A 21,762-nucleotide genomic window follows, 5' to 3' on the forward strand; every position below is an offset into this window, starting at 1 on the left:
AGACCCACCACCTTCTTGCGGAGCAATCCATCCATCCAGTCTCTTTCTCTCTCTCCTCTTCTTCCTTGGCGAGTTGTGCTCTGCCTCCCTCTCCCTTCCCACGCCGTCTCGCCGCAATCGCTCGCTCGGTCGCCTCCTCTTCCGCCGCGAGACACGAAGAGCAGCAGCTCACAGGTAGGCCTGCGCGTCGGCGGCCATGGGAGACAGCCAGTACTCCTTCTCCCTCACCACCTTCAGGTATGTGCTGCCTTGCGCCTCCCTCGCCCGGAGAGCGGGCGTGATCTGGTGCGGTTTCGGTTTCGTCATCTGTGGTTTTTGTGGCGATTTCGTTTGCAGCCCGTCGGGGAAGCTGGTGCAGATCGAGCACGCGCTCACCGCGGTCGGATCCGGCCAGACGTCCCTCGGGATCAAAGGTGCGTCCCGTGAAGCAATCCCTTCTCTATACTTCTATTGCGTTATGAGAATCGAGAAGGGGAGGGGAGGTTTGAGATTTTGGCTGGTTCGGTTCACATGACGAAGTGGCGCTTGTTGGGGATTTTGCACTTTTCGCATAACTTTAGGTCGTTGCAGAGCTTTTATTTGTTCTGGAGACCTGGAGTGTGAAGTTTGCTACGGCTTAGGTTACTAATAGGTGCCATGTTACTTGCATCTGCTATTCTGCTTTAGTGATACTTGGGAATTTTGTAATGTTTGCTTCGTTTTCGCTTACAAATGCTTGTGGATGCCATGGAAAATCATTATTAATCTACATAAATGTATGTCTTGTAACAGCAATGGCAAGTGCTCCCCTTTATAACCACATAAGAAATACAAGCTGCTTGGTTTCATCTGTGATGATGAAGTTTTCTATGCCAATTTACGGCGCTGAATGTATATGCTGACCTAGTTTTCCCATTAGTAGTTGTATGTGTGTGCAGTCTGATCTAGTGCCTATTAGGGTTTGGAAGCCCATTTTAGTATCAGTGCAAAATTCTAATTTGTTTGCCCTGTCAACGTCCACCTTACTGGTAGGTTTACATACCCTTAAAATCAGCTTTTGTTGCCACTTGTCAGTATTTATGCAATTTAAAGTCTTGGGGTTTTAGCCCATGAATTTTGTTTTGGTGTATGAAAAATTGAAAGAACTATTTGACATGCGTTCTTCACGCTGATAGATGTAATTGTTGTATGTAATAAATTTGTGGTGTAGAACATACTGCATATGTTTTTACCAGATTGTTCTATCATATGTTTTTGTGTAGTTACTGCTCAGAGACTACAGTCTGTTGATTCTCTTCAGTTCCCTTTTAGCCTAGTTTATTGATTCTGAGGTATATTTGTTATGTTTGCAGCTGCTAATGGTGTAGTTATCGCCACTGAGAAGAAATTGCCTTCTATTTTAGTCGATGAAACATCTGTAAGTCTAACATCACTCTTAATGCTGAATTCCTCTTTTAGTGAGTTGCGACATGCTATTCGTTGTTTGTTTCTCAGAAGCACTAATACATAGTTATATGCAAATTCAGGTGCAAAAGATTCAGTCATTGACTCCGAACATTGGAGTTGTCTACAGGTAACCTTTTACATTGGCTTCATTGTTGTAATACATTTCTATTTTGTATATATTATGGTTGTCATGTACATGCTATTGTGAGTTATTCCAACTTGTTATTCTATTAGTTATGTTCTTGATCCTTTATATGAGCACTAGCTGTGCTGTAAGCTTCTACAATTTTAGCAGTACATAGTTCACAGATGAGCTATTGTGTAAGAATATAATGGTAATATAAATAATTGGTTTGAACTGCCTGGTTTTAGTGAACAAGTGACACAGTTCGCCCTGAGAAATTTGCACATATTAATCTTCCCTAAAAAGGCACAAATTAAAAATATCTATCTTGCTCTCCAAACTTTGCAAGAGGATAAGTGCATTGGTATTTTACTGTGTCTTATAGTTATATGCACATCAGATTGCAGTAACTTTGGAAATCCATATCTAGACATTTGAGGCAACTTGGTGAATGAGCATGCAGATCTCTGGATTTTTGTTGATTAGCTTGTAAGGTATTTATAGTTGATCTATTCACTGGACTAAAGCATAAAAAATAGTTCTTCAATCCATCTGCAGCCTTGTACAGTGGTCTGAGAGAACAGCTGCATTCTGTCTTTAAATTATTTGTTAGTTTGTTACATCTCTCAGCTTGCTGCTGTTAATATCAGTTGCAATTCAATAATACATGTTTACTTACCTGTGCATTTCTTTCAGTGGGATGGGTCCCGATTTCCGTGTTCTTGTGAGAAAAAGTCGGAAACAAGCACAGCAGTATTATCGGTTGTACAAGGTGGTTTTTTACAGTTCATTTGATTTATACTTCAGATAACTATTGTATGTTTTGTAAAGACATATATTTTTCAATAAATTGCTATTTCGGATAGCATGCAATTTTTCATGTACGACAGTCATGATCTTTTCCATCATTTACTTATTTCTCATGATTGTTCTTCCTTTTTCTAATGCAGGAAACTATCCCTGTTACTCAGCTTGTCCGAGAAACTGCTGCTGTTATGCAGGAGTTCACACAATCTGGGTATGCTACTTCAGAGTTTTCCATTTCTATCAATGATATTGTTAAATAATATATTCTTGCACTTGTTCGACCTAATTAATTTGTATGGATATATTTGTGGGATATTTTTACTATAACTTAACAGTACCATTCATTCAATATTGTATTCGATAATTCAGATGTTCAGTACCGAAAACTTTCAACATGTACATCACATTGATTTGTGTTGATGCAGAAGCTTGTTAATTGACCTGCTGGGAAGAATATATATGATCTGCTGTGTGAACTTCCACTTGGATTTTCACTGGATGGATAAAATTTTATTGAAATTGGGCCATTGAGAATTAAATTGCTAATGTAACCAAGCAAGTTGGGTAGTTTCATACCTGTAACACATAGGATTTTCCAGTCATTTGCATTTTATAATTCACTTTGACATCATTGAAACAAAAAAGAAAAAAAACATCAGAGGAATAATTAAGACATACATCTTGTTATAAATCACATTACAGGCTATGTGGTAGTTGGTTCTTATGTTGATTGGTGAATCCTGAAGTACAGTTCACTCCTTAAAGATATGAATATATGATGTAACCGAATTTCTGAGGCATGACTCACGGCCAACTTGTTTGTTGCAGTGGTGTAAGACCATTTGGAGTATCATTATTGATTGCCGGGTACGATGACAATGGCCCACAGCTGTATCAGGTATGCAGATAGCTGCATGATAGGGGCTCTTTTTTGTTGCAACTGTTTCAAAATTAATGTGTACGTTGACCCTTGTCTCAATAATAAGCTGCAAAGTGTTGTTTGCACAAAGCATCTAATAGCAGATCACCACTATTAGTTGTGCTAGTTTTGTTCTTCTGGACTGAAATTTTACCTGTCAATTTGTCATATTTTGTTATGGTGTAAAATTGGTATAATGCCAGATTTGCTGTATTATTTCTACAGGTTGATCCCTCAGGATCATACTTCTCCTGGAAAGCATCAGCTATGGGGAAAAATGTCTCCAATGCAAAGACATTTCTTGAAAAAAGGTACATAGCATACCACTAATATTGTATTGTACAACACTCTGTTTTCCTCAATCTGATCAGAAATAAAGTGGATTTGTTTACGAGGATATCTTCTTTCCAAAGTTGTATGACTGCACTTGTACTGTTGTTCAACCTCTTTATGTCCTCATTTCAGATACACAGAAGACATGGAGCTTGATGATGCCATCCATACTGCCATTTTGACTCTGAAAGAAGGGTATGTCTTGTAGGTGCTTCTGTTTCTATTTCCGGAACATCCTTACTGAGTTACTGACTGATTCGGGGGTTGCAGATATGAGGGTCAAATCTCAGCCAACAATATTGAAATTGGAGTTATTCGATCTGACCGTGAATTCAAGTATGTCATACAGACTTGATCAAGCTGTTTTTTACTGCCACGTATATGCAATGCAACTTCTGTCTTGTGAACATGCCATAACAATTTTTATTTGTTCCCTACCTTGTTCATCTTGACAGCTATGGGACTTTTAAATCTTCATTAATAGTCAAAGTTATAGTTCTCTTTTTCCATGTACACCCATGTTGGGTGTAGAGGCTGGGTTTTACCTATCCATCATTATCTTAAAGAAATTATAGTTCTCTCGGTCATGTAGTTGGTATAAGTAGTTTCAAAAGAATTTGTGTCATTTGTGCTTCTACTCAAAGCTGTTTGATTTGATTTTTCCCCCTCATTCAAGTGGTTGCTGACAAGTTACTTTCTGTACAAAATGCAGAGTTCTAACCCCGGCAGAGATCAAGGATTTCTTGGAAGAGGTGGAGTAAATTGTCTGTTGACATTTGATAGTTTACTGTTCTAAGTGACACTCTTGAGCCGTAGTCATGAGGCTTCTTGTCTCTTACCATTTGTCACTTAAACCTATTGTAAACTGATTTGCTTCAGTGATATGCATGAGATGAAGTGGTGAACCTACTTTTGAATCCCCATCGTAAACAAGATATTGTTGGGTGAATGTTGTATTTGGTTCTCTTCTAAGGAGGTATTTGGCGCATATATTGTGTCTCCTCCCGACATATCATTTGCCCTGACAGTACTTGTGAAACAGTCAAAACAGATCACGAAGGAATATCTTGGTTGAGTTTGCATCCGTAAAACATGTGCATGTCTGCGTTACTGCGTAGATGCAAAATAATATGAGCTGTTAAAACATATACAGGAAATAGCTCAGGCCCCATCGTAGTTTCCTCTGTACAGCATTTCAAATTTCAAATTTTAAAATTTGATTTTAAAGTTTTTCATAGAAGTTTATTTTTTTACATTAGCATTTATGCCACTAAGAACACGTATCCATAAATTATCATTATTTTGTTAATATGTCGTATTATCTGAATTTAGCTAAATGATGGGTAGAATTTCTTTAACATGTACTCTAGTATTTCTTTAAAAAATTCGGTGTAAGGGTATAAAGGCTGATGTGTGAGTGTGCATGTATACATGTGCAAACTTCTCCCCTGGCCACTACTCCCTCCGTGCCAATGAACATTGACCGTCCGTTTTATTTGAAAAAATTATGAAAAAAATTAAAAAGATAAGTCACGCATAAAGTATTAATCATGTTTTATCATCTAACAACAATGAAAATACTAATTATAAAAAATTTTCATATAAGATAGACAGTCAAACGTTGGCACGGAAACCCACGGTTTGTCTTTTTTGGGATGGAGGGAGTATACTATAAGCAAATGGTTATCACTCCACTGAAAAAATACAGATAAAAATCTCCTGTAAAGTATGGAAAATATACAGAGTTAAAATCTCCTATATACTAATAATTATAAAGTAAACGAAATTAAAAGAAATTGTTAGTCAAGAAACATACTGGTAGGTGGAGGATCGGAAGAGCAGCCGGTACTCGGGTCGTCCACTCGTCCTCTTCCAATCAGTCGCGGCTGCCGCCGCCGCCGCCGTCGCCGTCGCATTCACCCTTTACAATCCGGTCCCCCCACCAAAAACACTCCTCGCGGATGGGGTTGTGCTCCCCGTCCACTCCTCGTCAGCTCCTCTCCACCGTCGCTCTCTTCGCCTTCGGCGCAGGCCTCCTCGCCTACGGCGTCCACCTCTCCTACGCCCACGTCGAGCCCCAGCGGGCGCGCACGCTCGCCCGCGACCAGTTCGTCCGCGATTACCTCAAAAGGAAGTACGACAAGTAGCACACGGCCTCCCCCCCTCCCCCCAACGAGATCCCCTTCCCGCTCAATTTCTTGGGAGGGGTGGGGGAGCGATGGCTTTGGCCCCCGCGAGCTCGGGCAGTGGGCCGGTGGTTACGGAGGTGGAGATGAACGCCGGCGCCGACCAGGGTGCCACCGGCACCGTGCGTGCCACCGTCGTGCAGGCCTGCACCGTGTTCTACGACACCCCTGCGACTCTCGGTGCGTTCTGCCATCTTCGTTTATGCTGTTGCTGCTGCTGCAGCTAGTATCACCCGCGAGGTGTTCGATTGTTTGTCTCGCCCGTGTGGCTGTTTGGATTAGGTGGTGCGCGCAAGGTGCTTGCTTATTTGTCTCGCCCGCACAGCGACACTAATTTACCCACACGCAAAACACCGGGAGTGAACTGAAACTGGGCAGGAAGTAGGATATCTCCGTGTGCGCCAATATTTTTATTTTTAGAAATAAGGTCTTACGACCTGGCTTATATTGAAAGCCAAACGGCTGTCTTACTGGGGTTACCTATCCAATCCCTCCCTCTAGTGGATTAACCGAACATGGCCTTAATGAGGTAATTAATGATTTATCTGCAATGATCCTATCTACCTAATCTAGTGGAGAATGAAACAAGTAAATAGTTCAATGGAATTAAAACTGTAAATGTATTATCATATGACATGTTACTTTTTATGAATAAAATCCTAAAGAAACGGGGTAACGATATTATGCTAATTTCTTTAACTGCTTTGCACTGCAGATAAAGCAGAGAAACTGGTAGCTGAAGCAGCTGGATATGGTTCACAGATAGTTCTATTTCCAGAAGTCTTTGTTGGTGGTTACCCTCATGGATCTACCTTTGGACTGACTATTGGCAATCGATCTGCCAAGGGAAAGGAAGACTTCCATAAATATCATGCAGCTGCTATAGATGTGCCTGGTATTCTGAAATAGTTTAGTAATTAATATATCGTTGTCGTACGCTATGTTTATCGAGTGTTTCCAAACCAAGGTCCTTTGCTTTATCATTTTCATTTTTTTTTAAAGTTCAGTGCTTTATTTTATTTAGGTTATCAATCTATTAGAAAAGACACTGCTATTATCTAAAAAAAAAAGAAAAGACACTGCTAAATGTGAAGTATAAACCCTGAAATATCAATTTCAACCATGTTCCCTAAATTGTGAAAGGTAAAACAGAAAAAAAAATGATAAGGAGACCTAACTCGTGATGCAGATCCCAAGCTGATAATCATATATGATAGCTATGCATTAATGAATAAAAGCATTAGTAACCGCCCTTTTTTTTCTGTAGTAATGTTCAGAATTCGTGTTGATCATATCCATCTTAACTTTTTTTTTCCGTCAATTAATTCAGTTAAAATACGTCTTACACCATTTTTTAGCTATTCTCCGGTTCTCCCCACTTAATATCTAGCTTTCCTTGCTACAGAGGATATGCACTATGCAGTGCCCCTGCAAGACATTTTACCGACTTCTGTTGAATGCAGGTCCAGAGGTGACCCGCTTAGCTGCATTGGCTGGAAAATACAAGATTTTCTTGGTGATGGGGGTGGTTGAAAGGGTAGGGTACACACTATATAATACAGTGCTCTTCTTTGATCCTCTGGGGAAATACCTCGGGAAACACCGCAAGGTCATGCCTACTGGACTGGAACGAGTGTTTTGGGGGTTTGGGGATGGATCTACTATACCTGTTTATGATACTCCAATAGGGAAGATTGGTGCCGTCATTTGCTGGGAAAACAGAATGCCACTTCTCAGGACAGCAATGTACGCTAAAGGTATTCCTAGTTCTAGCAATATGATATGTTTCTCGACCTGAGCAAGTACTCTGGGTTAAAGTTATATCGATTGGTAATGCAAAGAAGTTAAGACACCACAAAAGGGATACTAGGGTTGTTCATTTGTTAGACACTACTACCTTGAAAAAAAAAGGAGAAATGTACTTTGAGTGACTCTGAAGATGCACCATGTATCATGTGCTTGAGTTTATATTTTACCTGAAGTATCTTCTACATTCATGCAGGTGTTCAGATATACTGTGCTCCAACTGCTGATTTCTCGCCTAGTTGGCAGGCCTCCATGACGCACATTGCCGTTGAAGGGGGATGCTTTGTACTTTCTGCAAACCAGTTTTGTCGCAGAAAGAACTATCCACCAGCGCCTGAATATACTTTTGGTGGCCTTGATGAAGAGCCATCCCCAGAATCTGTTATTTGGCCTGGAGGAAGTTCTATCGTCTCACCATCTGGAACAGTTCTGGCAGGTCCAAACTATGAAGGCGAGGGCCTCCTCACAGCTGACTTGGGTAAGAAACGTGGAACCTTCAAGTAAATTCCATGCTCACTTGTTGACTACTACTACATCCCAGCCCTTTTTTCATATGTAGTAGCAGTTGGTGTAGATGTATCCAGCTGTATTTGTGCAATGATTTCTACAGATATCAGATTATAACCCTCTGCCCAAAGAACAGTATTGTAACCGTGAAACACCACAAGAACACTAAAGAGAAATTGCATGGTATGTTTTGCAGACCTTGGAGAAATTGCTCGAGCTAAGTTTGATTTCGACGTCGTGGGACACTATGCACGACCCGAGGTGCTGAGCCTGACCGTGAAAACCGAATCAAAGCTGCCCGTTTCTTTTACTTCTGCTGCAGAGAAAAATTCTGCTGCAAAGAGTGACGGTATCTCTAGGACCTGATGGCCATTAATCTTCCATCGCGGTGTGCAATAAAATTGTCAGCTGGCCAGTGTTGGTATTACATGAATAATCTGTCTTTAGTTTCTTGTAAAGATTTGGAGACGATGCTTCCCTGATAAACAATTGGTGCCTATAGTGCTGTAATACTCGTCTGAAAATCGTGTCATGTTTCTTCCTCTTATTCGTTAGTGAAGACGTCCCAACTCCCAAATGTAGATTGCGATAACACAGTACTCAGTATTCAATTTCCAACAAATCATACAGTATTCTACATTCCATTTCTACCATCAGTTTCGCTGGGGCTAACAATTGTTCCAAATCTTATAATACGAATTCCATGCAAAAAATTGAAAGAACAATGTGCCACGTGGCAACACCGGTTTCGCGGGACGGCTCGATCCTGCTTGCGCACGTGCAGCGTGAAACGCTCGTCTGCGTGCGTGCAGCGGTTGTCCAGAAGGTCGTCCAGAAGTTTCTATTGATCGAGCTATTGATTGAGCAATTAGGGGCCTATTTGGATTGCTACCAAAAACATGCCCTACCAATATTTTGGTATTTTGAATAGTAATTGTGTTTGATTTGGATTGAAGCCTATTCATTGGTAATACCTAATCTAGATTTGGCGTCATCTAGAACATTCTTCACTAAAATTTCACATTTTAGCTCTATATTGGTAGCAAACCAAATATGATCAAGTACAATTTTACCTTACCAAAGTTTTGGTAGTGCCAAAACTTGCCTACATTTTGGCACTACCAAAAGATTGGTAAGGTAACAATCCAAATAGGCCCTAGGTCCATGGGAGCACAGCAGGCTATGTGATTTCTCGCGTTGCTGCCGTACGGCTGGTAAAGCTCAGGCAACTATTGCTTCCTCCTACCACCAGATATTGAGGATTAAAGAAGTAATGATACATACTTGGTTAGAGACTAAAAGAGGATTAACAGGATGTAATCAAATCACCCACTAAAATTTCTACGTTGCAAACATCCATCCTTTTACAGTTATTGTGTTTCCTTATTTTGTATCCGTATTCATGTGATTTATATTATTTCTTTCCTGTGTTTTCCTCTATGGAAATCATATAACCTTTTCTCTTTGGGGCAATTTCATTCTTACCCCTACTTTAATGTTTAATATTGATGTTGCCTAGTATTTTAGGGTTTTGTTTTTGCCCATGGTTTTTTGAAGTAAAGATAAATTTAGCCCCTACTTTTGATGGACAGATTAACGATGTTAAATCTTTAGCGAGAAGGCATTCAATACCCTTACTCATGTTGCAAACTTCCCCTGTTTTTGTTCATGATTGAGAATTTGCCCACATTTAGCACATGAACCTTGCAAATTCGATAAACTTTTACCAATATGATAATTTTAACATAAATATCAACAAAAATTTGCTTCAAAATTTGACATCTTGAAAAAAACAAACAGACAAGTCAAGCAAATCTATTGCCTACCTATGCCAAGATGTCGTCGTCGCCTCCTCTCACAAACCGCCGCCACCGTTGTTGCCTCCTCTTCCCACCGAGCCGCCGCCACCTCCTCCCCACGTTGAGCCGCCACCATCACCTCCCCGCGCTAAGCCGCCACTGTTGCCTCCTCCTCTCATCGAGCCACCACCGCCGTCGTTGACCTGTTGTCCTCCTCCCCGTCGCCTCCTCGACACGTCGAGCAGCCGCACCTCCTCCCTACGCTGATCTACAGCAGCCGTCATTGTCCTCCTCTCTACCATGGCCTCTTGTGCAATGCGTAGCCTCCTCCTACACGCTGCAATTGGGTTGGGTGGCCTGCACTTGCTCGGGTCGTCCCCGTTGCCTGGCCGGCCCACGGACACTGCCGCCACTGTTTCACAACGGGGATTCGGGTTCAGGAAGGGAAGAGTTGATGCCAAGTGCCCAAGCCTGGAGGGACACCAAGCGGTACTTGGATATTTTATAGGGGTAAAAGGGTCAATCAATAATTTAAAAAATCGTTATCTCTTTCTTTCTCTAATTCTTTACCGCACTAAGTCCAATCCCACTCACTTCCATCAAAAACAGGGGTAAACGCCTCATTCATTGAAAAAAATAGGGCAAAAAACAACAACCCTAAAATGTAGGGTAAAATCGGTATTGGACATCAAAGTAGGGGTACAATTGTACAAACAAAATTGTCCCTTTCTCTTTTCTCCCTCGGTCCAATGCAACCTATATATGTCTTGTGAGGGCTACTTTGAAACAAAGATTGAGGGATGAATAGGAAAAACATAGAATTCTGACAAAAAAAATCAAGCGCAAAACAAAGAATTATAAAACACATAAAAAATATATGAAATAATCATTTGATTGGACCGTACAAAAAAAGCAAGAATTAGATGAGAGAGATAAACTCATAAGAGACTTCGCATGATATTGAACCTCATGTTAAAAATACTCCAAAACTTGTATGAATTTGGGCATTCCTTAGAAATTTGATAAGACTCAATAGTTTTCAATAATCCTTTGGTTCAAAGAATCATATAGAAAAATTTCCTATAGCAAAGTTTATTGTTTCTATACAGAATAAAAGTTCCTATATTTTTCTTTCAAGTAAAGGGCCCTAATTAGTTACTCCACTAAAGTCGAATGAGCTGGGTTCACTTTACCATGCGTGGGTTTTTCTAGTCCGTCTTAGTTCAAAACGGCCACTGCAACTTGTTCAGTAATCTTGGTGAAATAATCTCTCCTACTCCTAGTCCAGTTTTTATGCACTAATGAATTTCTCTATTTTCGTAGTATTCCATACCAAGAACAATACAGATATAAAAACTTGACTAAATTGTACTTTAGTCCACCTTTTATTACCCAAGTTTCAATTTGGACCACCCTTAAACCTATCTTTTCAATTTGGACCGGGTAAATTCACCATTGTTGCGGTTTGGATTACTATAAACAATTTTTCTCGTCATGACTAACTTCCCTTTCGGCAAACATATGAACCATATATAGAGGAGATCGGCCGTATACTAGAGCTGATGTGTTTAAGGTCGTTGATTGCACGAGAAAAAAAATCGTTCATGGTGGTCCAAATCGCAACAATGGCAAATTTATCCGTTCCAAAGTGAAAAGATATGTTTAAGGTGGTCCAAAATGAAATTTAGATAATAAAATATGGTCCAAAGCGTAGTTCACTCAAACTTGAGAAACTTTATTTGTAAATTATTTTTTTCTTCGTTCACGTGCCAAAGAAGAGAGGGAAAGAGGAAACGGGAAAGTTACAGCCATGGAAAAAGGCTGGAAAAGGTGTAGGGTCTAGAAGCATCCGTGATGGATTTCGCTCCCTCGTCTTCTGCTCCTAGTCACACTTGACAGTTCAGCTTCAGCTCCTCCCCCACCATCTCCCTCCTCGCCGCCGGCCCCCATTTCTCCCGCGTCCACTTCGAGCGGCGGCGCGCGTGCCGTACCGATGGCTATGGTCCCCTCGGGCTCGGGCGGTGGGCCGCCGGTGATTGCGGAGGTGGAGATGAACGGCGGCGCCGACTCGGGCGCCGCCACGGTCAGGGCCACCGTCGTGCAGGCCTCCACCGTGTTCTACGACACCCCGGCCACTCTAGGTATGCACAGCACACGTACGCTCAACGCTCGTGTGTGCCCCCCCCCCCCCCCCCCCTGCTTTGGTGAATTTTCTTTTGTTGTTGTTGGTAGATAAAATAAGTCAGAAATCACCAATGTGCTGCAGCTAGTGGTTATTAATTAAGAGGGTTCAGTGTGAGATTTGGTATAGGTGTCATTTGTTGGTAATGAGTAAGCAATATGCGCAGAATTGGAGGTAATTGTTGGATGTCCTTTGTCATTTGAGGTGAAATCATGATAGGTTACATCTATCAGATTTTATTTCTTGTGGTTTGTTCACGGTCCTTGTGAGCTCTTACTTTGATTTTACTTTGTTAATTGTTATATGATTTTTGCTTTGCCAATTGTCATGATTGCCGTATGTTATACCCCATCTTGTAAATTATGCATTTACCTAACTAATGGTCGCCACAATTTTTTGTTCTGTGCGTGTTATCTGTAGGAAAATTTTTGTTAGTAGTATTTGCTATATTTAAATCATGCCACTGAAAGATTTTGCAGCAAGGGCTGGCCCAGTATTCAACTGAGGAGCTTTCTTCAAGAGTTTAATTTGTTATTGAGCCTTATTTAGTACCTTTGGATATTAAACAAAGCTGTTGAGCCTTTGGAAATTTTACAAATGGTGAGCACATTTGTATCACAGGTTTTGGGCAGAATGCACATTTTCTTATTCTGCTAAAATAACCCACTGATTATATGACCCAGTGAAATGATCTATTCTGCCAGGCCAGACAAAATGTTAAAACTCAATTATATGCTATTTTCTGTTGCAGCATGCTGCATCATGGGCTCGTGTGATCATGTATTCATGTCCAAGTGCCTATCCTTCTGCACTATGGCACTACCTCCTCCAATCACTGCCATTGCCTAGGAAAGACACATAATGCATATTATTTTTCTACTTTATGCATGTAAACATTAAGGCCAATACTGACACTTTGGGAGAACCAGATCGATGCATTGCATTAGAAACGATTGTTTATTATTCACATTGCTATTCATACTGCAGATAAAGCAGAGAGGTTGATAGAGGAGGCTGCTGGGTATGGTTCACAGTTGGTTGTGTTCCCAGAAGCTTTTGTTGGCGGCTATCCTCGTGGATCCACATTTGGCTTTGGGGCCAACATAAGCATTGGTAATCCAAAAGACAAGGGGAAGGAAGAATTCCGGAAGTATCATGCGGCGGCAATAGAAGTGCCTGGTAAGTGGTAATGTAATGGAATATATCAATTCACTTAAAATCCCGGGCCACCCATGGGGAACGGGCCAGGATTGATCCCTGCCAAACAAAGTGTTCTTTGCTATTGACTTATCCGTTCATGCCCTTTTATCATCAAAAAGAATATATATATATATATATATATATATATATATATATATATATATATATATATATATATATATATATATATATATATGTGTGTTGATTGTTTAAATTGCATATTTCTGTCAACACTGTGTTTGCTGAATACTCTATCCATCCAAAAAAGTAAGGCATATTTCTTTTGTCACCAAGACCAAGGAGGAATTCACTCATCCCCCATGTAACAAAACCAAGGAACTATATGCATACATGCAACCTATAAGTATTAAGATGGCTATTTGGATTCTGGTCAACAATTAATTTAGCATATGGAGACTACAAATATGACCATCTCTTTTGGAAAAACCAAAAAAATAGTATATGCCTAACACTTTTGGATGGAGGGAGTACTAGAAATATCCATCTCATAGACTCTGGAGAACTTTTTAGGGGAAAGAAGTCATAGATGTTACCAAAGATCTATCCAATTACTTAATCTGATGTAAAAAAAAAAAAGACCATAGCTTTGGTAATTGTTCAAGTAAGGCATAGGATTTCCCCAAAATGGAGAAACATCTACAATGGATTATTGATACTCATACTTGCCTCGACTGCTTCAGCTAGATGTTATGATCATGCTTTCTGGTTCCAGGCATGGATTGATTGTTGTCAAATCAATAACCCCATATCCTGTGCTGTTTTGTATGCTTTTTATTGTGTTTTATCATAAGAAAACAGATTTTGTGTTTTATCATAAAAATTCAGCTTTCTAGCTGTTTCATCACTGTGGACATACATTTTGTTTCTTCTAGATTGATATATCCATCTTCTGACTTACAGGCCCAGAGGTGACACGCTTGGCTGCTATGGCTGGAAAATATAAAGTATTTTTAGTGATGGGAGTGATTGAAAGGGAAGGTTACACTCTGTATTGCTCGGTGCTCTTCTTTGATCCTCTAGGACGGTACCTAGGTAAGCACCGAAAGCTCATGCCAACAGCATTAGAACGAATAATATGGGGATTTGGAGATGGATCAACAATTCCTGTTTATGATACTCCACTTGGAAAGATCGGAGCCCTAATTTGCTGGGAAAATAAAATGCCACTGTTGCGGACAGCACTTTATGGTAAAGGTAAGACTATTTCTTGGAATATTGTTACTACAATACCACTAGAAGTCTTCATAGTTCATACAGCTTATGAGGAAGTGACATGGTTTCATGAGATGATATTCCTGAAATAACAAAATGAATTTGGTTTCAGAATAAGTCAGATAGGCAAATGTGAAAAAAAATAAAAACGCTGGTGTGGCAGTGGCACTTGAATTTCTTCATCATCTACTCATATATTGTATGCACTACACAGGTATTGAGATATATTGTGCTCCAACTGCTGATTCCAGACAAGTTTGGCAAGCCTCCATGACTCATATTGCCTTAGAGGGGGGATGCTTTGTCCTGTCAGCAAATCAATTCTGCCGTAGAAAGGACTATCCTCCACCACCGGAGTATGTATTTTCTGGTTTAGGTGAAGAGCCTTCTCCAGACACTGTTGTCTGCCCTGGAGGTAGCGTCATCATTTCACCATCCGGAGAAGTCTTGGCAGGTCCCAACTACGAAGGGGAGGCGCTGATTACAGCTGATCTAGGTGAGAAAATAATTGCATATGTACTAGGTTTTTCGTACATGCATTTGCCCCAATTTTGTTTATGTGCTCCCTCAGTTTTCTGGCACCAAATTTTGAATAGTTGTGATTAGACAATTCATATTAAAATTTGTAATGAAATTCATTCGCAGACCTTGGAGAAATCGTGCGAGCCAAGTTTGATTTTGATGTGGTGGGCCACTATGCTCGACCTGAGGTCTTGAGCTTGGTAGTGAATGACCAACCGCACCTCCCTGTGTCTTTCACTTCTGCCGCTGAGAAGACGACAGCCGCAAAAAGTGACAGCACTGCAAAGCCCTACTAAGCAAGATAATCAGAGTCAATCGCAAAACTGATTACTGTCACTAGACGGTGAATCATTGGCTCAGATCGTTCATGCTTGACGTCCCTGTCATCCCCTTGCTTGTAAATTGCAGTCCAGAACAAACTTCTGAGGTCTGTAGAACTTGCCCCTTTTATGCTGTGTATCTATCAAGGTAGTACCTTTCTCACCCTAGGTGTCAGATCAAACTTGGTTCCCCTCCATATCAAATATGAGTAGTGCATGAACTGGCATTACGATGGTTTCACTGTCACACATGTGGTTATTTTACGTTCTACTCCCTTGGTGCCATATTACAGATCATTTTAGTTTTATCATAAGTTAAACTTCTCTAACTTTGGCTAAGGATATAGAAAATTGCTACAATAATACATAAATGCACTATCAAGATATATTTCATGGTGGATTTAATGAAACTAATTTGGTGTTGTAGATGATGGTTCTTTTATAAACTTGGTCACTTAGGATAAAACTAAAATGACTTATGGAACAAAGGGAATACTCCAAAAGAAAAGGCACGAATTCAGAGGAAGCATTCTGCTTTGCCAAATGTTGCTTTGGCTTTTTGGTAACGATATCGGAAACCTCAATGCCTGCGACCAGTTTGATTAGAAGCTAGATTTAGAGCAGGTACAATAGCAGGCTATAAACTAGCTATAAACATATTTTAAGGAGATAAACATATTTTAAGGAGATAAAGGAAGAGAGAAGAGCAACTGGTTATAGATATGTAGCCAACTACAGCATGGACTCCAATACGTAATGTGTGTATGACAGGTGTGACCAGATATTAATAGTACAGTAAGTAGCTATTATATGAATTGACTATTACATTGGTTATAGATGATTTGGAGCTAGTAGGGGTATACTATTCAACTTGCTCTTAGTCTGCATAACTGCACTGCAATGCATGTACTGTACTAATTCTTAAAACTGATTGAGGTATATGAGTATATGACCCAGAATGCCTGGGTAAGGATTAACACATGAACCTGAAGTTTCTTTTTTTTTCTGTTTTTTAGATATTCATCCTGTAATAATAACTGAACGTGATAGGTGATCTGCTGCAGCGTGTTTGATAATCATGTTTGATTTTAAAATCTCAATGATAATAAAGAAGGGATGCAGCGGACGAGCCGTAGAGAAGTACACGTAGAGAAGTACAGTTACAAAGTCACTGACGTTTTAGCGCAACTTCTATAAAGTAAAAAAATAGACAAACGATAATTATGTTCGATTTTTAAAATAGCAATGACAATAAAGAGGAGATGCAGTGGACGGTCGTGGAGGAGTATAATGACAGTGTTTGACGGGAATTCTAAAAATTATAAAAAAGAAGCCCAACAGGAGAATGAAAAGAAGCCCAGTTTTTAAAGGTTCCAAAAAGAACGAATAGAAATAGTAGTAGATCAAGCAAGTAAATAAAGAATAATATGACAGAAGTAAGTGGTAGTAACTGGTGTGATTTTTAAAAACTACAAATTTAGAAACACGAGGATGGTAAGGTTTGGTCTTTTAAAATCTTAATAACGAGATAACTATTTAATAAATTTGAAGCAAAATCATATTAAAAATATATAATTTTATATGGGTGCGCCGTGCGATTGTGCGGGCCAACTAGTTCAACTAATTGAACTGCTAATCGTGCTGAGATCAGACGGGCAGCGCATGCAAATTCTGAAAGGGATACATCAATTTGTAGCTAGGCAAAGTTGACTAAGACCCTATTTAGATACTATCTCCATTTCAGATTACAAGACTTTCTAGCATTGCCCAGTAGTGAAAAAACTAAAGTTTTTCGCCACCAGATTGCACCACGTCATCGGAAAAACATAGGCCGTCCGATCGCCCCTACAGATGATGTGAGCTGTTGGATTCATTGATTGGCAAAATCTATTCTAGATCCTTCGTAAAAATTATTTCGCAATAAGATCCTTCCACCTCCCTAGTCTTCCCATTTTTCATTTTCACCCCTGCTACCTGTTGCGAGTTGCGACACCGTCTCGGGACCGGAGGCTGCCTCCCCTTCCCTGGTCGCTGCGCCGCGCCACTCTCGGGAGGCGGAGGCGCCAGATCGTGTGCTCCGCGTTTCCGCTGCTGCCACTCGGCTCGCTTCCTCCACTCCCATCTCCAAAGCCGCTATGTCTCCTCTCAATCTCCACCACAATCAATGGGGACCGGAGAGGTAAGAAGAAGAGCCACCGGCATCGAGAAGGACGAGGATAGATGCAAGGGGACAGGCCGGTCGAAGACGCCTGCGGTTGGAAGCAAAGGAATCCATACCTCCCATTTCTCCCCTTCCACCTCCCCCTGCCCTAGCCACACCCCATCCTATTCCTCCTCATTCCCATCCCCAACACTACTGCGGAATCACCTCCTCCTACCTGTTCTGGATCCGGCGATGGTGGGGCTGACTCGGATTCGGGAGGTATGGCTCGACCTAACGGCGATGCACGCGGAATTTCACTTGTGGGTCACTGCCAACTTATCTTCTGCATCTCCACCTGCGTGCCTCTTGTTCCCCAGGACCTACTCTGCAGCGCAACTTCTCATCCTCCTCCAATAACGATGGCCAAGGGAAATACAAAAAGTCCCAACATCGACAGCTGTGGTAAGTATCTAAACTTCTTGCTCCTCACGGTGTTTGTGTTGGTAAAGCATGTACGATGTATATGAACCACGGCTTCACCTAGTGCTAAGAAGTTGATTTAGACTAAAAAGGTGATAAATAAGTTCTATAATGGAGTCCTTAATTAAGCCTCTCATGTAATTTCAGTTTTTGGGTGGGCAAATTTCATTTAAGAGCACTGTAAAAAGAACGCATCCTATCAAAATGTAAGTTCATGTTCATTAATTATAAATAGTTACATACAATTATTTCAATAGTTATCAAAGATATGTGTGATAATAACAAATAAATTTATAAGTGGATTGAAATAGTATTTTCCTCCGTATGCCCAACGTCCAACTCACTGAAGCAATTCGATGGCAGTGGTTCACCGGGATATAACTAATACTAATAATTTCCCAAAAAAAAAGTAAGGAGTAGCACTAGCTATTCACGCATTTAGAAAAAAAAAAGGTTGCTCCTAACATTATATAAATGACTGGTGTATTGCTATATTTGTGTATCTATATATGTGTGTCTAACGAGCAAAGCTGCAGCAAGCAGGGGAGTGGAAACCTATAAAAGATAATTCTACAATGTGATTTGCTTAAGCTTAAATGAAATCTGACTATTAAAGATCAAATGTATTTGACTCTAAGTACCCATTTAGCTTCCGGTTTGCTGTGAAGGGTGTATTCACTGATTAAGAATGAATTTTGATAATTTATGAAGCAAATAATAAAGCAATCAAATATTGTATTATCAGGTATTTCTTTTTCTTGATGTTATGAGTTTTAAAGCAGGCATTGAAATGACTGTAATATTGATTTGCATTATTGGTCTTTACCTGAAGTGACAATTATGAAATAAACGTCCTTTCAAAATTTGTGGTTTCATTTTTTATTCAACTTGCTACCATGCATCTAAGGTATGAATCATGAACATTAGTACTTCTTGAATGGTAAAAACTGGATACGAATTGTTGAGGAATAATATTGTTTGATAGAACAAGAAATTTATTGTTGACTGTGTCATCAAATCAAGTCCTTTTTATTTTCTTCGCACGAATTCTATTAAGAAAGCATTTCAATTGTACCTCCAAAGATATTTTTCAAAATTTCTAGAAACCACCCAAACTTTTGTGCATATACCCATTTAATCAAATTGGAATGTTGTATATACCCATTTAACCAAATTGGAATGTATCTACTCAACCTTTTGTTTTTTAGCTATGATTCCACTAGTTTAGCAGATGACATCTGAACATATGTCCCCAAATAAATGGTATTGGGATCATCTTTTTCACAGGTTAGATACTAACCATTTCATACAGAGTGTTTTGGCTTCACTTCCCCCCAAATATGTACTTTGAATCCTATGATAGAAACACCCTCAAATGATGGTACAGACGCAATTATCTCCCCAAAGGTAAAACCGTAAAAGTATCTCCTCTGTTAAAATTTGAGAGTTTTGGAACTTGCAGATCTTATCAACAAGGAAGCTGGCACCATCCAAACCAGGTAATATTTTTCTCGGTACTAAAATGTACAAATAATCTCAGAACTTCAGAGACACTGATTCTAACTTTCTGAGATGTGTTCAACCATGTGGATTGCTTATCAACTTCAAACTTATAATGCTTAGTACAGTATCATACTATGTAACAACCTGGAAGTGAAATTCTACCTACATTTAGGTTGCGTCCTGTGCAAGCATGATAATTATTATTATTAGTCAACTTTAGAAAGCACCTACTTTAAATTTAATATTTTGTTGGCCCAATGGTCTAATGGTGCCATTATAAGTTTCATGATAAACTAATGGTTGATTTTACGTGGATTCAGGATTTAACTACTCCCTCCGTTTCAGCTTATAAGACTTTCTAGCATTTATATTCATAAACATATATATGAATATGGGCAATGCTAGAAAGTCTAATAATATGAAACAGAGGAAGTAATTGTTTGTCCAGTCCCTTTCAAAGTCATAAATTAAATTATTTTGTATTTTATGAGAAAATATTGTGGAATAAGCATGTAGTAGCCACTGGATGAGATGACTGAACTTTGGAAACCAAAAGATCTTCTACATGGTACTTGAACCTTACTTGCAAATATAAGTTAGTTCTAACTAACTATTTACCAAGTCCTATGTTTTTTTAAGAAAAATAAATTTAGAGTTAATCCCATTATCATATTATGGTCTATGTATACAGGGCTTATATGTATACTGGGCTAAGTCTTTTGCCCAGCCAGCTCGCCTATAGAAACGGCGAAAGGAACCAGAAGGTTTGCTCCTATGTTGCGGTTGTGATTAATGCCAAGCCCTTTGCACCTGCCATGTTCCAGGTTGTGATTTCATAGAAACCAGAAGGTTTCCCATTAATTTTGAGATGCATGGATCATATTGTACTCTTATCCGGTTATGAGATGCAGATCTAACAATAGTGCTGTGGCAAGCATGGAACAAGATGGAGCCTGAAGCAAAATTCCCAAAACACCTGTTGAAGTCAATTTCAGGGCCATTTTTAATGCGAACTTGGAGCAGGCTTCTAAAGATGCGAGACATGAAAATACAGGAAAAGTTGGATACCCTGATTAAGGGAAAGGACAATTTCATGATATTTTTATATGTCTAATAAAAACATAGTTCATCATATGATATATTACGACCCATAAATATAGAGCTTTTTTACAGGTATCTAAAGTCATGCAACGCACGACCAAATGGCTAGTATCTATATGAATGTGGGCAATGTTAGAAAGTCTTATAACCTGAAAAGATAGTAGCTTTTAGCAACAAATTCTAAAAGGGGTGCACCTAGCCGGAAAAAGTTGACTAAGGTCCTATTTGAAAAACTTTTAGCAGCAAAAACTGCAGTGGTACAGATTCTGACCTAAATTCTAAGAATATAAAGCTATAGAATTAAAAAAAAAAGAAGCTAGAAGGTGAAAAAACTAAGATTTTCATAAGGTGCCTACCAACCATCTACTCCATCCATTTCATATTATAAATCGTTTGATTTTTTTTCTAGTTAAGTTTGACTAAATTCATAAAAAAAATTAGCGCTATCTAAAATATTAAATTAATTCCATTAAATCTAACATCAAATATATTTTAATAATATTTTTTATTAAAAATACTACTGTATTTTTCTATAAATTTGGTCAAACTTTAAGAAGTTTGATTAGAAAAATGTCAAGTGATTTATAATATGAAACGGAGATAGTATTTCTTATAAGCTCAGGACCACCTGGAGTGTTGCTGTTCAGAGATCTGTGCATCGTGACGACCTCGCTGGAAGTCTCGCGGGACAGTGATTTGTGCTGTGCATCTATTGTGCATCCGCAAGCCTTCTTGTATGGTTGTGTGCCTGACTGCCTGCTAGCACTCTCTCCATGATCTTTGCATGGGAGTATATAATTTTCAGTCAGCTTACAGCTCGTGTATTGCAACAAAAATCAAATTAAGTTTCTAGTGTATTAAATCAATTAATAAGCACTTATTTAGTCCAAGTAATACTATAATTTTTTTTATTGAATAAGTAGGTGATTTTGAAATTTGGAAAGCAAACATTGAAATACGGAATGATTTTTTTAAAAGGTGGTGTAATAGTGAGAATTTGTGGCCTATAGATATCAGTGATAAGAGTGGTGTGAAAATAGATACCATTACTACTGACTTTCTAAGTCCCCGTTTAAATCCCACCTTAAAATTTTTCACCCTGTTACATCGAACGTTTAAACACCAGCATGAAGTATTAAATATAGGCTAAAAAATAACTAATTGCATAGATT

The 21,762-nt window shown here is 39.4% G+C and overlaps 3 protein-coding genes across 3 annotated transcripts; all 3 read left to right on the forward strand.

The window, feature by feature from the left end:
• The first annotated feature begins 45 nt into the window (after positions 1-45).
• Positions 46-4,618, forward strand: LOC127763561 (proteasome subunit alpha type-2). The gene is made up of 11 exons (XM_052288299.1): positions 46-237; positions 337-413; positions 1,332-1,396; positions 1,506-1,552; positions 2,246-2,321; positions 2,500-2,567; positions 3,185-3,254; positions 3,501-3,586; positions 3,741-3,803; positions 3,879-3,944; positions 4,321-4,618. Exons 1-11 carry the CDS (start codon positions 197-199, stop codon positions 4,367-4,369), a joined length of 708 nt encoding a protein of 235 aa, XP_052144259.1. The 5' UTR covers positions 46-196; the 3' UTR covers positions 4,370-4,618.
• Positions 4,619-5,694: 1,076 nt separating this feature from the next.
• LOC127762458 (bifunctional nitrilase/nitrile hydratase NIT4-like) lies at positions 5,695-8,660 on the forward strand. The gene is made up of 5 exons (XM_052286983.1): positions 5,695-5,974; positions 6,510-6,689; positions 7,258-7,551; positions 7,797-8,078; positions 8,304-8,660. The coding sequence occupies exons 1-5, from the start codon at positions 5,827-5,829 to the stop codon at positions 8,471-8,473; spliced, it is 1,074 nt and encodes a 357-aa protein (XP_052142943.1). The 5' UTR covers positions 5,695-5,826; the 3' UTR covers positions 8,474-8,660.
• Positions 8,661-11,753: 3,093 nt separating this feature from the next.
• LOC127762457 (bifunctional nitrilase/nitrile hydratase NIT4) lies at positions 11,754-15,634 on the forward strand. The gene is made up of 5 exons (XM_052286982.1): positions 11,754-12,047; positions 13,076-13,267; positions 14,210-14,503; positions 14,736-15,017; positions 15,167-15,634. Exons 1-5 carry the CDS (start codon positions 11,900-11,902, stop codon positions 15,337-15,339), a joined length of 1,089 nt encoding a protein of 362 aa, XP_052142942.1. The 5' UTR covers positions 11,754-11,899; the 3' UTR covers positions 15,340-15,634.
• The last annotated feature ends 6,128 nt before the right edge of the window (positions 15,635-21,762 follow it).

Source organism: Oryza glaberrima, chromosome 2, assembly GCF_000147395.1.
Source record: "Oryza glaberrima chromosome 2, OglaRS2, whole genome shotgun sequence".
NCBI classification, from domain to species: Eukaryota; Viridiplantae; Streptophyta; class Magnoliopsida; order Poales; family Poaceae; genus Oryza; species Oryza glaberrima.